The 18,051-nt window shown below is 38.7% G+C and overlaps 1 protein-coding gene across 9 annotated transcripts in view; it reads right to left on the bottom strand.

Annotated features, from left to right (window-relative positions):
• ATP9B (ATPase phospholipid transporting 9B) overlaps positions 1 to 18,051 on the bottom strand; it is a 236,962-nt gene that overhangs the window by 150,632 nt on the left and 68,279 nt on the right. For 8 of the 9 annotated variants that reach the window (XM_077873876.1, XM_077874054.1, XM_077873800.1 and 5 more), the window contains one exon: positions 11,161 to 11,212. The exons of the other annotated variant lie outside the window; for it this stretch is intronic. In XM_077873876.1, the coding sequence (XP_077730002.1) occupies positions 11,161 to 11,212 (52 nt within the window). The remainder of the gene's footprint in view (positions 1 to 11,160; positions 11,213 to 18,051) is intronic. 9 annotated transcript variants of the gene reach the window in all.

The raw sequence follows: 18,051 nt of genomic DNA on the forward strand, positions 1-18,051 counted from the left end.
ATAGAGCATTCCAGAAAGGGCACAACTATGGAGACAATGAAACCATCAGTAGTTGCTGAGGGATGAACAGATGGAGCACAGAGGATTTTTACAAATAGTATCATAAAGAAAAATACTCCATATGATGCCATAATGGCAGATACACGTCTTTCTACATTTGCCCAAGCCTACAGAATGCATACCTTGGAGAGTGAGCCCTCACGTGACAATGTGGGTCTATCTATAGGAACAAGTGCACCACTCCGTTGGGGCCCACTGATGTTGGGCGAAGCTATACGTGTGAGAGTGCAGGGATGTGTGGAAAATCTCTGTACCTTCCTCTCACTTTTTTGAAAACCTAAAATTGCTCTAAAAAAAACCCACGAATGTCTGAAAACACATTTTAAAAGTGCATTCAGATTAATACAGAATATATCAACCAAAATATTATAAAATTGATCCTCACATGGGTCCACCATAAATGTATTTTCTCTTCCTCATGATTTCTTAGTAACATTTTTTCTGCAGCCTACTTTGTTGTAAGAATATGGTGTATAATATCTAGAACATATAAACTGTGTTAAAAGACATATTGCTAAGGGTTCCAGCCAACAGTTGGCTATTAGTAGTTAAGTTCTGGGGGAGTCAAAAGTTTTATGTAACTTTCCAACTAAATGGGGGGCGGGGTGGGAGGGTAAGCAGCCCTAACCCCTCGGTCGTTCAAGGGTCAACTGTACAAACATTTGATCTCTGCAGTAAAGAGAGAAAACACTACAGAAACCCACATTGCAATTTATATGTGAACACCTGCAGGGATGGAGAGTACTTCTAGCTGTACATTTCTCATATTTCTATTTCAGGGCTCCCTTCCCCTATCCGTGTTTGCTCCATCCATCAACCTCACTGACAAGACACTGCTGATCAATGCAGCTCAGCACCAGTGTGGCTCTGGTGTACAGCTGACAGCACGCATGGTCGTTTACCAGTGCTCATGCTATGACAGTTATCGGCCGACTGCACTTCCTCTCCACTTCAGCAGCTCATTTCATCAATAACTTATCTCATGGCCTTTTCCCTTTTATCTAGAAGAGACTACAGCAACACAGAAACATTAAATAAAAGGTTTTTACAATATTTTAAACTAGCTATTTATTAGTATTGACGACATAACCTTAAGTGTCCTGGGTGAAATGGGTTTTAACTTTAAAGATACAGAAATCGTAAGATTACTGGTAGAGGGAGAGGTGAACAGCCTTATAAAGAAGCCTGTGGCTGCTCACAGGCTGTAGTTACCCAGCAGAGACAGGGCCTGAGACTTCAAAATGGTGGCTTTTAAGTCGCTTAGATTTAGAAGACAGAGCTAAATGATGCTGGTTGAGTTTTCTGCTACCTAATAGAACCTGTTAAAGATCCCTTACCCAGAGGTGTCTGGATAGCTCAGTGAGTGAACCGTCCAACTCTTGATTTTGGCTCAGGTCACAATCTCAGGGTCATGAGATTGAGCCCCGTATCAGGCTCTATGCTGAGCATGGAATTCATTTAGGATTCTCTCTCTCCCTCTGCCCAACCCCCCCTTTTCTCTCCTTCTCTCTCCCCCCGCCCAAAATAAGGTCACTTATCCATAAAGCAGCTGAAATGATATGGTTATTTAACAGTCAAATTAAGATAATTTAAAATGGTTAAAATAAACTACTAGATATTTAAAACAAACAAAAATAAAACAATATTAAGTAAATAAAACAATATCTCACCCCTGGGGAGAGGGGAGGGGAGGTTGTAAATACAGACATATGCTAAGAAGAGTAAATTTATTGATATCTTCAAAATGATAAACATAGGGGATGCCTGGGTGGCTCCATCAGTGGAGTGTCTGTCTTCAGTTCAGGTCATGATCTCAGGGTCCTGGGATCGAATCCCACGTCAGGCTCCCTGCTCCATGAGGAGCCTGCTCCCCCCTCTGCCCCTTCCCCTGCTCCTTCTTCCTTTCCCAAATAAATACGTAGATAAAATATATATTTTTAAAAAGTGTAATTAAGACATGATGAAGATTTTACAGGAAGTGCCCTACCTCACGGGGTGTGGCTGTGCTCCTCCTCACCACAGCTTTACAGTCGGTGCTGCTCTTGCACATGCTCTCAAGATTCATTGAACTCCCAGCATGCTGAGAGCACTACTCCAGGCACTAACGGTCCTACTGACCTTAGTGTTTAGTCCAACAATGAGAGAAGTAAGCAAAATCAGGAGGAGTGAAAGAAGCTCTGGGAGACACACAGTATGGGGTTGACAAGCAACCAAGACTCAAAATTCTCAAACAGAACCCAGACTCATCATTTGGGGCACACCCAATATCCTATTGTAGAATTGGGGTGGAGTGGTTTCTGTGAAAGTCAGTGAGGGAAACGTAGAGCAGCTACCATCTACAATTAAGGGAAAGAGGGCCTCCACAGCAACAGGCTTCACACATCCAGAGAAGTCCCCGGAACAAAGCAGTAGACCAGCTCTGTTAGTGTTACTGTCTTTTCTGCCATGATTGGGATCCTTCTGAACCTCCAAGGCCAAAGAGCCACCATCGCAGATACCACTGGGGCTATGGGGGGAGGGATAGAGACTAAGATCAAGTGTTAGGGAGAGAAATTCAGGGACACGGGATTTAATACAAGTATACTTCTTCGGGGCCTGGCTCATTTAGAAAGTACCTTCCAAAGATCATTATGGGCAGAGACTAACAGAACACCCCAAACTAAGAAGAAATAAATATGGTATCTACTCTCTTAATTAGAAACTTCTACATCCAAGGCAGCCTCGGTGGCCCAGCAGTTTAGGGCCACCTTCAGCCCAGGGTGTGATCCTGGAAACCTGGGATCAAGTCCCACGTCAGGCTCCCTGCACGGAGGCTGCTTCTCCCTCTGCCTGTCTCTCTGCCTCCCCTCCCCCCACCCCACCCCCCATCTGTCATGAATAAATAAAACCTTAAAAAAAAAAAAAATTTCCACATCCACTCCTCAAAAACTATATGGAGACATATGTGCATAATAAAAAGTCACTTATTTCTCCCCGAAACAAGAGGTTACTAATGTTGACTGAGCATCTCCTAGGTGTCTGTGCTGCTCTACATATATCTGAGGCCCTATCAGACAGTAGGCAGGTGACATGCCCCTCTTCCAAGCTCAGAGGCCTCACTGGGGAGGGCAGAATGAACAGCACAATGCCACCTTGAGGTCCATCTGACTTCAAACCCCTCTGCTGTACCATCACACAAAATTCACTACAGTTGATGAGTGAACACTCTGAATTGTGTTATACAAACATCAAAAACTGTATTTGAGTGCTGGTTGTTGTTCAGATAACTGTTTATTTTTTAGTGACTTGGCTAACCTAATTCTGTGACATCAATTTCCCCTGTAGCATGCCCTGTGTCACTGACACTGGCTTTCTAGGGGCTGCTCCGAGCCTCACATCAACTTCCTGTTGGCCAAAAGTGGTGTCTGAATGCAATCAGTCAGATTTTCACCCTTTACCGCTGGACACATGTGGCTTGGATGCTATTCTCCCCAGTGCAGAAGTCAGTTCGTGATTCTACCCCTGGTTCATTCAGGGATGGACCAGCAGCTTGGAGGTTCTCTATGTCTATTCCTGGGACCACAGCTATGGTTTTGGCATCTGTGCAATCTTCTAGACCAACAAGGAGGCATGTGATTTCATTTCTAAGCTCAGCCTCCCAGGAACTACCACTGGGCTGAGCAGCACATCCAGAAATTTGCTTAGGAAGCCTGTAAGACTGCCCCACTCTGGCTGCCCCTGAACAGAGTAGCCTAACACACGCACACAGTGTTGAGTGTGAACCAGTGGGACTCTTACCCTGGTACTGGCAGTAAAATTTCTCACCGGGCTTCCACGTCCTTTGTCGGTGTATATCACAGGCCCTGTGAACAGCTGGCCACCAAGCTCTCCATGGTTTTCACCACCACCCTTAGGCACGAACTTCAGCAAGGTCTGCAAAGATCTCTGGCCCTCCCCCCAGAGAACCTCTGGGTCAAGGCACTGGAGAATGAAAGGGGACAGCCAGCTTGATCTACAGTGGCATCTTCCTTGCTTCTAAGTGGGTGCTGGGGTTAGGAGAGGGGCTGTGGTAGCCCCCCCAGGCATGTTACTTCTGCTGTATAAGCTAGCTGGTGGGGGACCTGCTGGGGCCCCATTACTCCCAGCTTGTCAAAACTGGGCATAGCTCTTGCCTCTGAAGGGAAACTGGTCAACAGAAGGGAGACTTAGCCCACCAGGCCTGGGGAAATGAGCGACTAACGGACACTCTTTGCAGGGTGCCGCCCTGGCTTGGCAGGGTAGTAAGGGCATGGAGCTGGTAGCAAGGACATGAAGCCAGTCTCTGAATTCTTGGCTGCACTGGTGTGGAGCAGAAGCTTCTTCCCAATGGAGTCAAATGCCACAGAATCAATTTGTTCTTACTGAGAAAGATCTCTGAAAAATAGTAAAACAATTACTCTCAAAAGAAACAGAACTGAACACTTAATTTATCTTAGGGGTTCTCTTCAATGAAAGAAAAAAATAAAAAGTCCTGTAGTGCTTTTCAACCAGGGGTGATTTTGCCCCCAGAGGGCACTTGGAAACTTCTGGAGACATTATTTTCAAAGCTGGGCAGGGAAGTGGGTGCTACTGGCACCTAGTGATGTGAGGCAGGAGTACCGTTCAGCACCCTATGGCGTGTAAGACAGACCAGACCACCACAATGAAGAAAGCCGGGGCCCAAGGTGCCAGCAGTGCTCTAGGAGATGCTGCTGTTCCCAGGGCCCGACACAGCACAGCAGGAAGACCAGCCTTGGGCTGAGCACTGGCTCTGTATCTCACTCACAACTGCTCCTTGTCCAGTGACCTCACCTCAATAAAGTTTTCATCTGCACAGTGGGAAACATCAAATTTGGAGGTGTGTTGTAAAATTTAGAGGAAAATCTATGAAATTCTGCCAGTGAGTGCCATATACCAGGAGCTTATTTAGCTACTATTTCTCAATTTGAGGGAACTAGTTAAGGTAGACATGCCAGAAAGTATCTTCACAGAGCCCAGTCCAGAACACCTCTTACACAATGTCCTAAAACTAAAATGGGTCTGTGCAAACCCACATCCGTGCTAGCCTCATTCTCCCTGGAACCCTCTGAAAGAAATACAGTCCTACACATCACGAGCATTTTCTTGCTCTCTTACTACTTTTCTCTGTCAGCTAATGCACTTTCAACTAATCACAGTTCAGTATCTGAAACATGCCCCATGCAAACCCTTCACCAATTATACTTCTAATTCTTTTAACTGCTCTCTGCCAGGGGCACTAATACTACCAGTTTGATTCTAGGACACTCACAGAAGCCAAGTCACTCTCCTAAGGTATAGTAAGATGGAGAACTATAAAATAAAATGATTTCTGAGTCATCTACTGTATCCAGTGAAGACTTATTAGGAGACCTTTGTCTGATTACATGTACTTAGAAAAATATATCTAAGTACATAAATAAATTTTGTTATGCATTACTTGTCAAAAGACCTATCATAAGGAGTCTATTTTACAAACTGGTTTCAGCTAAAAAGGAGCATACGAAAATTTGCAGTGGATGCTATTTCAAAGTTGATATTTTCCTCTTAAATATATGCATGTTTATATATGTGCATGTGTGTGCTTGTGTGTGTTCTGATACAAAAGATAACCTCATAGGGACTGAATTCTACATTCTGTCTGACACGTACTTTGAGATGTCACTGCCAACAGCTCTACTCTAGGTTTGCTTTCTAACATATAAAATAATAAGAAGGGAGAATCTCTAGAGTCTCTTATATTTCAAATATTTTATGTTTCTAAAAGTGAAACTAAGGGGCACCTGGGTGGCTCAGTGGCTGAGCGTCTGTCTGCCTTAGGCTCAGGGCATGGATCCCAGGGTCCTGGGATGGAGTCCCGCATCGGGTTCCCCACAGGGAGCCTGCTTCTCCCTCTGCTTATGTCTCTGCCTCTCTTTCCATGTCTTTCATGAATAAATAAGTAAAATTTTTAGAAATAAAGTAAACAATAAAAATGAAACGAGTACCAAAGTTCTATAAAATTATTAAACACCGGAAGTAATATAGTTGTCTTTCTTTAAAGAAAAAAGGACATGCTTCACGTTAAATAATTATATGCTGTTTTAAAAAACTTAAGGGCAATGGACATATTACTCATCTTTGAGTACGGTTAATATTATTAACCTCGCAGTAAATTATATGATTTAAAAAGAGAGAATCAACTGTAGCAAAATCAGGAGTATGGCCAACTTGCTGTGTCTTACACGTACTATATCTAATAATGTTTAACAGCAAGCAGTAGCTACCATGGAGATCAGTGAAGATTCAGCAAAAATGAATTATTAAATTGGTCTGCTTATATCCCGTTACAGACTTCCTATGAATACTTGATTTTATTTTGTATAATTGACAAGAGCTGACAGGAAAGGACAGGTTTAATGACAATCAAATTAAGATCAACTAGGCTATGTGTCACACAGGAGAGTGGCATCAAGTGGTGATAAAGTAACTGATGGGACACGATGAGACAGAGCACCAGAGTCTGTCATATACCGTGATAAGTTATCCTGTAATATCAGGAGATTGCTTGCAAGAGCTCACGTACCCAATAGCTCTGAAAGAGATGGGTACAGTATATGATCGACAAAAGAAAAATAGACATTGACTTCGCATATGTAATACCAGATCGTTTGCCACTAAACTTGATTTCTAAATCATTTATATGACTTAATGACCCTGCATGAAATTTTTAAGCTGGTGGGAAGATGAATAGCACCAAGGAGACAATGTGGATGAGCACAGTGTCATTACCTACCCCCACCCCACAAACAGGTGACGGCTGAGCTATTGTAATATGTCCTAACACTTAAACTATAATGTCATCACTTAGGAGACAAGTGAAAAAGATATTGGCATTTATAAGAGATTGATGAAAATTAGTTCTAAAGCATTAATTTCTCTTAATACCACTAAAAGAATTGTGTGCATTCAGGAGATATTTGATCTGAATTAAGAAACTGATGAAGCCATTGATTAATTGGAATTTAAGCCATCAGTCCCCAGATCCATCAACAGCTTCATCTGCATTCTAAACAAGCAGAAGCTGGCCCCACAGAAGGCCCTGTGTTAATACACAGTCAATATGACACCACAGAGACTCCCTGAGTTGCAACTGTCCAAACTTGGACACACCACACAGATTTAACACTTTTATGCTGGCTAAGGCTTGAGGATTTTTATTTTATTTTAATAGATAATGTACTATCAGATTCTCCTGAACTAAAACTGACAAGTAGTAAAATAATATCAATAGCGTTAGCAGGTAAACAATCCTGAATATGTGTACTTTTGAAAACGAGACAATTAAAAAACTTAAAATAATCACTTAAGTCACAGAAACAGAATTTCTAAAGCTAAGAATTCCTGATTTAAAGCAATATTATGACACATATTTTATCCAGCAGGGAAGGTATTTGTCTATTTTATAAAAAAGAATAAGAGCATGAAATAGCAATCTAACATTTTAGTGTCTGTATATCTGTAATCAGTGATAGTTTTAACAATTTAAATTTGATAGAAAAAATAATAAAACTAAGAAATATAATAGAACTGTAAGCTTAAACAGACTATAATAAGGTCTAAGTCAGATCCAATAATAATCTACCAGGAATATACGAAACAATAAAAATAATTAGCATACATGCACATTATGTACATTTTTTTAGGGAACAAGGTGATAATTCTTAAGAATCTCAGTGAGATCCAGGACCTCCAAAAGACTGATTATCATTACACTACCACATGTCCCTACAACATGAAACCCAAGGGAAAACTAGAGGGAAAGAAAATGTTTTTAAAAATCATCAGTTTAGATAGAATGTCCTTTACACAAAGCTAACGTAATAAAGAGTATCTTGTTAGTGCTTAATGCTTGAATATTCTATTTATGTGTTGCTGCTGTAAGTCATTCAAAGGCTGAAGAACGTAAACTGCTGTTAGTCACATCTTCAACAAGGCATTCATATTGTCCAGCCCTCAGACTCCTCCTCTACAAAATGGAGTTCTCATCATCTTCCAGCTTTAAAGTGGTTATTTTTCATCTTATATCTCCTAACACAACCTGTATTTCTTTTTAAGTTAATTATCTATGTATTTCCATATTCAGGATCATTTCTACCACAGTCATTAAAAGGTCAATTAATATAAAACCATCTCTCAAACGTAAACATTTTTGCTATTCGTTACACTGAATACATTTAGAAACAAAGACAAACAAATCTTAAACAAATAGGTGATGTAAACAGGGATGACAGTGTTAAAAAAATCTCTGAAAATCCACTCCTCCATAATTTTGAGACCATCAGTAAAAAAATCATCAAAAGCAACCTTTTCAGAATTCTGGAGACTAATCAAAGACTTGCAACAGTCTCAGGTGCATTTATTCAAGAAACACGGCTAAATCGAGCTGAGTGAGAGTGAGCTATGTAGTGTTCTGTCTTCTCCCACTCCCAAACCCTCTTCCCCTTAAGCCTATGGTTCCACGGTGACTGAGAAACCTGAAATTCTAGCAGCCACTGATGGGGACAAATCAGGGCTGGGCTCCTCAAATCCATGTCCATAGAACTGTAATCACTTGACCAATTAGGGCTTTGCCTGGATTTGACCTGACCCAGAGCACATATATCAACAACAGTGTTTTCTCTGGACTGTTCATCAGAAAACTATCAGTTGCAACTGTTTAACATCACAGCTACTTCAGCTGGTGACAGAACTGTGGTAAACAAGGTGACCAAAAAATTTAAAAGAAAATCTAGAAAATCAGACGATGTAAAGGAGGCTCTGACAAATCCTAACACATTCCTGGGAGCCCAGAAGCCACCTGCCTGTGCAGAGCTGCACATATGCCCAGGAACACCTAAAAGGTCTTCATGTCTCATGCCAGTGACCTTGAGGCTCTATATAAGCAAGAAGTGAAAGCAAGGCAGAGCTGTCCACTGCTGGCCATAGCACTGCAGATGTTAAGGGAACATGAGCTACTATTAAAGATAAACCTTGCAGTTTGGGTACTTAAATATCTCCCTTATAGAATCACTTGGTAATGGGAGGAGAGACAGCTCTGTTCCACACAGTCATTCATGAACCCAGGCTGAAGAGCAGCTTCTAAGATTACCCTAGTCATGGACACTAAACTGACGCTGGGAAGGAAAGAGTCAACAGCTACAAAAGAGGTTAAAACTAGGCCTGGAAGTGGCACACAAGACTGTCAGCTGTCCTCCTTTGGCCAGACCTCAGCACACCAGCCTCAGCGCACCTCCTTTGGCGAGACCTCAATGTATTAGCCCAATCTAACAGAAAAGGGAGTCTAGTTGTATTTCTGAGAAGAAAGAGAAATGGACTGCAAGAGGAGCTCTGTAGTCTGCTCCACAGGAAGAAGAAAACCTCTGATCAGTAAAACAATACATAAAGTACATCAAGCAGGGCAGCCCGGGTGGCTCAGCAGTTTAGCACCGACTTCAGCCCACGGCCTGATCCTGGGGTCCCAGGAACAAGTCCCACGTCAGGCACCCTGCATGGAGCCTGCTTCTCCCTCTGCCTGTGTCTCTGCCTCTCTCTCTCTCTCTCTCTCTCTCTCTCTGTGTCTCTCATGAATAAATAAATAAAATCTTTAAAAAAACAAAAAAGGACATCAAGCATATTGATTATTAGGTGTAGCTGAACTCTTCTGTTAATGGCAGCCTCATATTAAAATGTAAATAACCATAACTATAGTTGATGAAAAAACATTTTTCTTTCTCATGACTTAAAATGTCCTTTGGAAAAAATGCTGTTTATATGTGGAGAAAAAGCTAAATTAACAACTCTAGCACCTGATGGCTCAGTTGGAAGAATATGTGATTCTTGATCTCAGGGTCATGAGTTCAAGCCCCATATTGGGTGTAAAGATTATTTAAAAATTAAAAAAAAATAATAAAATAAATTAACAACTCTAAAATTTAACTTTGCCATTTCTAGAGTTTTCACACTACAAATAATAAGACATATATACTGAGCTTCCAATCTGAGCTTCCTATAAAAATATTGTCCATTTATTCAACAAAGTCAGAAATGCAACACAGAAGGAACTTGGGTATTACTTGATAAACCTCTCATTTTTTTTTAAAGATTTATTTATTCATGACAGATACAGAGAGAAAGGAAGAGACACAGGTAGAGGGAAAAGCAGGCTCCCTGCAGGGAGCCTGATGCAGGACTCAATCCCAGGACTTCGGGATCATGCCCTGAGCCAAAGGCAGATGCTCAACTGCTTGAGCCACCCAGGTGCCTCACCTCTCATCATTTTAGACATTATGAAAATGCGTGACCATGTATCTAGGTCACATAATTAAGAACTGACCTAAGCAGACTAGACTTTAGGTTTCCTGATTTCCAACACACAGTTCTTTTCCTTGACCACATGAGGCTTCCATCTCATTACCCCCTTTCCACCTTCTTCTTACTGGTGAAAGCTCAGGTCATATAAATATCATTTACCCTGTGAAACCCACTCACCTAAGCAAATTGTCTGCTTCCTCTCCTGTTACCCCCACCCATCTTATAACTCTTAAAAGTATCTATATAATCAGAGTATTACTGTCAATGTACGTATATCCATACATAAGTAGATCATGACCTCTTTGAAGGGAAAAATTCAGTCTCATTCCCTTTGTATCTGATGCAACAAGTAATATCTGGCACAAAAACAAAACAAAACGAAACAAAAAGTAATACCTGGCACAAAGTAAGTGGTAAATAAATTCTTGCTGAATTAATAAAACTGAAAATACAGAATAGCAATCAAATTTTGAGCAACATCACCATTTAATTACTTGGATATCAATACAGCTTTGAATGAAAGCATTCATTTGATATAAAGGTTGTGATAGGACTGTATTTTTTAAAACAAATATTTACAGTAAAGATCACCATTTTAAATATCAACAGTGAAATGTGATTCGGGATTAACGAATTCAATGTATCATCATTTGAAGAAAACTTTTTATAAGAATAAATTTAACTTTTACCTTTCAAAATGAAAATTAAACTAAAATACTAAATGACCAGCAATTTAAATACAAATAAAAATACCTGCTTTTTCTGATGTCCTAAGAAATACCATGTCCGATGGAATTCTTTGATTCTGCAGAGAGTAATATAAAACACTAATTATCTATATGTAAGCTTATAAAGTAATACAATTTCATTACAAAGCAGAAATAGCTAGTAAAAATAAAAAAGTTAGAATTAAAATTTATGCTGAAGCAATGAACATTAATTTGTATAATTTATATTTAAATTCATTTTTTAGTTGAATTTCTTTACAATTCTCTTTCATTAACAAACCATGAAACGGCATTTGGGATGACCTGAAAACTGCTCCATTTATGAAAAATGATAAATATTGCCTCTTCTGTGTCCTCTTTGTTAACTGAACTCATACATACAGTATAGCGATTTTAGTCCTATAAAAAATTATGCCCCCTCCCTATTAGATTAAATAACCCTACAAAGTGAGAACAGAATTCCTCCAAAGCCTAACACAAAACAGAACATATCATAAATGAAACATTTACTCAACGGTGAATAAAGGAATAAATGTACAACTGAGCAAACAAAAAAAAAATAAGCCCTACAAATTTGAGAGAGACTCTTTTATCAAGCAGAGAAGGACAAAAAACTTAAAGGTACTTACAAGCATATAAGCTTATATGAGTATTTGCTATCCATACATTTATTTAATCATTACTAATAATTTTGTCAATTGGAAAAGCTGTATCAAACTAAAGAAAAAATATATGGTAAGAACACGTCACAGAATTTCATGAAGTACTTGTATTTTTTGAGAACTAAGTAAAGATTTACCCACACATGATAAATGGATTACTTGTCAGTAACCAAGCAATAAAAACAAATATAAGTCATTCAAGGTGAAAATGATATGTTGTGGGCCAAAGCTATCTCTTTCTAACAAGAACAAGAAGGATCAATTATTAAGATCTAAAAAACTCATAGGTCAAAAAAGAAACCACAATGTAATTTAGAAAATATTTTTAACTGAATGATAACAAAAACTCAACATAGCAAAGTGTGTGAAACCATTCTGCCAAAGCCAAAGAAAAATGTTGAGGAAAACAGATAAAAATAAACACACACAATATATAACGGAAGCTAAAAATACAAGCTAAATATCCACTTGAAAGTAAGGGGAAAAAAGCCAATGAACCCCAAAGAAAGTACGAGGATATAAGCAAATATTAAAACAAAAATTAGTGACACAGAAAACAAGTATATACATACAAGTAATGGACAGCAAGAAAGTATTTTTTAAATATGCCCATTTCACTAGTAAGAAAAACTAAGGTTAGACTATAACTAACAAAAGACAAGCAAGTCAAGTTCTCTAAACGAAAACTATCAAGCATTACTGAAAGAAGTTAAATAAAACCTAGAGAACACATCATGTCCTAAAATCAGGATGCAAAGATGTCTGTCATGTGCCCATCAATTGACCTATATATTTAACATAAGCCCAATCAAAATCTTAACATGATTTTTGGGAGGAATTGACAAGGTATTCCTAATATTTACAGGGAAATCCAAAGGCAAGCATGAATAAGACAAATGTGAGAAACACAGAAGGCTGGCTAAGTCTACAATATACCAAAACTAAAATATTAAACTAGAACAGTGAAGGCAAGATGGCATTTCATTAAGATAGGTAATTATAGGGCAGCCCTGGTGGCTCAGTGGTTTAGCGCCGCCTTCAGCCCAGGGTGTGATCCTGGAGACCCGGGATCAAGTCCCATGTCAGGCTCCTGGCATGGAGCTTGTTTCTCCCTCTGCTTGTGTCTCTGCCTCTCTCTCTCTCTGATGAATAAATAAATAAAATCTTAAAAAAAAATAGGTAATTATAAGCAATGTAAACACAGAGATCCAGAAGGGAGGTCCACATGAAAATGGATACTGGATTAATGAGAAAGATGCCACTGCAGAGCAGTGACAATTATCCTTTCACTAAACAGTGTTGAGAAACTTCGATATATACAGGAGATGACAGGAGATAACAAATGCTACATCTCTGTATCAATCAAAACATAAGAATCTATTCCAAATGAATTCTCCTTCTAAATGTCAAAGTCAAAACAATAAAGCCCTAAAAATATTATAGAATATTTTCATAGCTTTTTGGTAGGGAATATTTCTTCCCCACCAAACCTAAAAAGACTCCACCTTCTCCACAACCAAAAATTTCAAAAAAACATAACAAAAAACCCCAACAATAAATGAAAAGATTAATAAAGCGGACTTCATTAAAATTAAGAAGATCTGTTCAGGGGCAGCCCAGGTGGCTCAGCAGTTTAGCGCCACCTTCAGCCCAGGGCCTGATCCTGGAGACCCGGGATCGAGTCCCATGTCGGGCTCCCTACATGGAGCCTGCTTCTCCCTCTGCCTGTGTCTCTGCCTCTCTCTCTGTGTGTATCTCTCATGAATAAATAAAATCTTAAAAAAAAAAAAAAAAGATCTGTTCAACAAAGCACACCAGGGAGGAAAAAAATACTTGCAACATGTAGCTAATAAGAAACTCCCAGCCACAGCCCAGGCAGTGGCTTAGCGGTTTAGCGCCACCATCACCCCAGGGAGTGATCCTGGAGACCGGGATCAAGTCCCACATCGGGCTCCCTGCCTGGAGCCTGCTTCTCCCTCTGCCTGTGTGTCTCTGCCTCTCTCTCTCTCTCTCTCTCTGTCTCTCATGAATAAATAAATAAAATATTTTTAAAAATTTTTTAAAAAAAGAAACTCCCAGCCAGAATATATAAAGGCCTATAAACTGTTAAGAAAAGAAGGGATAACTTAGAAGAAAAATGCGAAGTGATTTTAACAGGTTCTTTCCAAATAAGAGATTCTCAAAATTGGGACGCCTGTGTGGCTCAGTGATTGAGCGTCTGCCTTTGGCTCAGGGCATGATCCAGGAGTCCCAGGATCCTGCATGGAGACTGCTTCTCCCTCTGCCTGTGTCTCTGTCTCTCTCTCTAGGTCTTTCATGAATGAATAAAATCTTTAAAAAAAAACAAAAAAAAGATTCTCAAAATCATGTGAAAAGGTGTCCAACCTTATTACTCTTCAAGAAAAGGTATGTTAAAACCACAACTACTACATACATATTGGAGATGCTAAATTAAAAAGGCAGACAATGCCAACTGTTGGGAAACATGAAGCAACAGGAACTCTTACACACCGCTTATTAGAATCTAATTTTGTTCACAACCTTACAAAATCATTTGCAGTACCTACTAAAGTGGTGCATCACATACCCCAAAATCCAACAACTCTACTCTTTAGGTATATATACGATAGCAATGTGTGCTCAAATGAGCCAAAAGGCATGAGTCCAGTATGACATGTTACTATCACTTCTGATAGGCAAAACAAATAAGCCACCCAAATAGCCACCACCAGAATGGATAAAAGACAAAATGAACGAATTATGGCTATACACAACAAAATGGAAGAATCTCACAAACGGTAGTGGGTCAAAAGAAAAGTACCCACCTAAATACACACTTCTTGAAAAGCAACTACTCACAAACTCAATTCTGAATTTATGCCAGTTCTATGCTGTCTAGATCACTATAACTCTGAATAAAGTTTTAATGGAGAAGTATGAATACTATAATTTTATTCATCTTTTTCAAAACTGTTTTCACTATTCTGGGTCCCTTGTATTTCCACATAAATTTTTAAATTGGATTCTCAATTTCTGCAAATAAGTCAGCTGGGATGTTGAGAGGGATAGCACCAAATATGCAGATCAATGTGGGGAGTACTGCCATTTTAACAATATTAGTACTTCTAATCCATGAACATAGGATGTTGGGATGCCTGAGTGGCTCAGCGGTTGAGCATCTGCCTTCAGCTCAGGGTGTGATTCTTGGATCCTGGGATCTAGTCCCACATCGGGTTCCCCACAGGGAGCCTGCTTCTCCCTCTGCCTATGTCTCTGCCTCTCTCATGAATAAATAAAATCTTAAAAAAAAAAAAAAAAAAAAAAAGGAATGTCTCTCCATTTATGGAGTATTTATATAATACTAAATACTAAAGTATTTATATACTTTAGTATATTTCAACACTGCTTTGTTGTTTATTCTTAACAATAATTTAACTTATAAGTATTTTATCTTTTTTAACACTATAATGGATTTTTTTTCTTAATTTCACTTTCAGACCATTACTCTTTATTCTCTTCCCGTTTTATCTTTTGTGAAGCAGTCATAAATAAACTAGGTAACTTCAAACAATCATTGGATACTTTCTATTTGTCCTTTCCTCAAGACAAGGAACCACACAGAAGAGACCTGTGTTTTATTAACATTATACAGCCTAGTATGATGTACAACTGTTTCTCTGACCCTCCCACCCATTCAGGATATATGGACTGTGTCTGATTTGGGGCTAGTATGGATAATGCAGGCATACGCATTCATGTATGGTCTTTTACGCCAACTTAAATTAACATTTTTTGTGTTAAAAAAGTCCAAGAGTTTAACTGCTGGGTCATATAATAATTGCATATTTAATTTTTTAGGAGACTAATGATTTTCTAGAATAAGTGTAACATTTGATAATCTCACCTGAAATGTATGAGTGATCTATTTTCTTCACATCACTACTAGTTAGTATCTGGGGTTATCAGTTTTCATGGTAGCCATTCACTCAGTGTGTCCTGATATTTCACTGGGTTTTAATCTGTGTTTACAGATTACTAATGACATGGAATATTTTCTCATGTGCTTATATTCCATCTGTAATCTTCTTTGGAGAAAAGTCTCTTCCATCTTCTACTCATTTTCTAATTTGATTTTTCTTTACTGTTGAATTTTTACATATTCTAGATGGTATGGTATATGGTAAGTATTTTCCTCACCTGTACCCTGTGTTTTCATTGCATCTTTCATAAGCACAAACTTTTAATTTTAATAAGATGCAACTTATCAGTTTTTTTCTTTTATGAATTGTGCTTCTGGTGCCTAAGAACAATTTTTCTACACTAGATTCTGAATATTTTCGCCTTAATTTTTTTTAAGTTTTTACATTTTGACAATTTTCATTTAAATCCATGATCCATTTTCTTAAATTTTGTTAGTTAATATATAGTGCAACATTGGTTTCAGAAGTAGAATTCAGTGATTTCATCACTTACATACAACATGCAGTGCTTATTCCAACAAGTGCCTCCTTAATGCCCATCACCCATCTAAGTCCATCCACCTGCCTCCAACAACCTTTAGTTTGTTCTCTGCAGTTCAGAGTCACTTATGGCTTGTTTCCCTCTCTCCTGTTTTTCTTTTCCCTTTCCCAACGTTCATCTGTTTTCTTAAATTCCACACAAGTGAGATCACATGGTATTTGTCTTTCTCTGACAGCCCAAATGTCCACTGACTGATGAATGGATAAAGATGGAGTGTGTGTGTGTGTGTGTGTGTGTGTGTGTGTGTACACACAAACAGAATACTACTCAGCTATCAGGAAGAATGAAATCTTGACATTTGCAATGATGTGGATGGAGCCAGAAGGTATCACGCTGAGTGAAATAAGTTAGAAAAAGACAAATTCCATGATCCATTTTTATTGAATATCTATATAAAGCATAACATTTAGAGTAGGTTCATTTTTTTTAACCCATGTATGTCTACTAGCTCCAGCCTCATTTGTTGAAAAGGCTAACCTTTCTCCATTTTTTTTGCACTTCATCAAAAATCACTTGAGCATCTGTGTATATCTATTTCTGGGTCCTCTGCAATGTTCCACTGACCTTTGTTTCTACTCTTCTTACACAGTGTTAATAACTATAGCTAGATAGCATTCCATAACATCAGGAAGTGATCCCTCTCACTTTATCCTCCTTGTCAAGACTGTTTTTGCCATTTTAGCCTTTACAAATTAGTTTTAGAATAAGCTTATTTTGTCTAAAAAAATAAAAACAAAACCTTGCTGAGATTTTAATGGGAATTGTATTAAACCTATATTCAATTTTAGGAAAACCAGAATGTTCCAACCCAAGACTAGAGTGTCTTTCATTATTTTCATGAGCACACTGTTATTTTTAGCATAACTACGATTTTGTTTTCATAGTAGGGACTACAAGAGTACTTCAGTTTTTATTTGTTTCCACATGTTGGAAATGGGATTGGTTTTTGAGTGGTGACCTTGTAATTTGCCACTTTGCTGAACCTACTCATTATCATTAGTTCAGGAGGTTTTTCACAGGTTCCTTGGGATTGTCTATGTACATAATCATGTCCTCCACAAACAGGGACATTCTTATTTCTTCCTTTCCAACCTGAATTCCTTTTATTTCCTTTACTTGTCTTATTCTATGTAGCTAAAAATGTTAGCTGAATTAAGAGTGGCAAGAACAAACATCCTTGATTTACTCCCAATCTGAAAGAGAGGCATTCAGAATTTCACCATTAAATATGATGTTGGCTGTTATGTTTTTACAGAAGCTTTTTAAGCATAATTAAGGCAATTATCATCTAATCCAAACTGTGGAGAGTTTTTATCGTGAATGGGTCTTAGATGTAGTCAAATGTTTTTCCTGCATCAGCTGATATGATCATATAATTTTTAGTCTGTCATAGACTGGATGACACTGGGTGATTTTAGAATGTTGAACTAGCCTTCAGTACTCTGAATAAGCTCCACTTTGTCATGATATAGCATTTTCTATATATATTGCTGTTATCAATTAGCAATTATTAAAAAAATTTTTTGTCTATATTCATGAGGGATATTTGTGGATTTCTTTTCTTATGCTTTGTCTTGTGCTGGTATGAGGACAGTAACTAGACTCCTTTTTTCTTTTTTTAAGATTTATTTATTTATTCATGAGAGACTGAGAGAGAGAGCGGCAGAGACCTAAGCAGAGGGAGAAGCAGGTTCCCTGCAGGGAGCCTGATGTGGGACTTGATCCGGGATCCT

Source organism: Canis aureus, chromosome 1, assembly GCF_053574225.1.
Source record: "Canis aureus isolate CA01 chromosome 1, VMU_Caureus_v.1.0, whole genome shotgun sequence".
Lineage (NCBI taxonomy): Eukaryota > Metazoa > Chordata > Mammalia > Carnivora > Canidae > Canis > Canis aureus.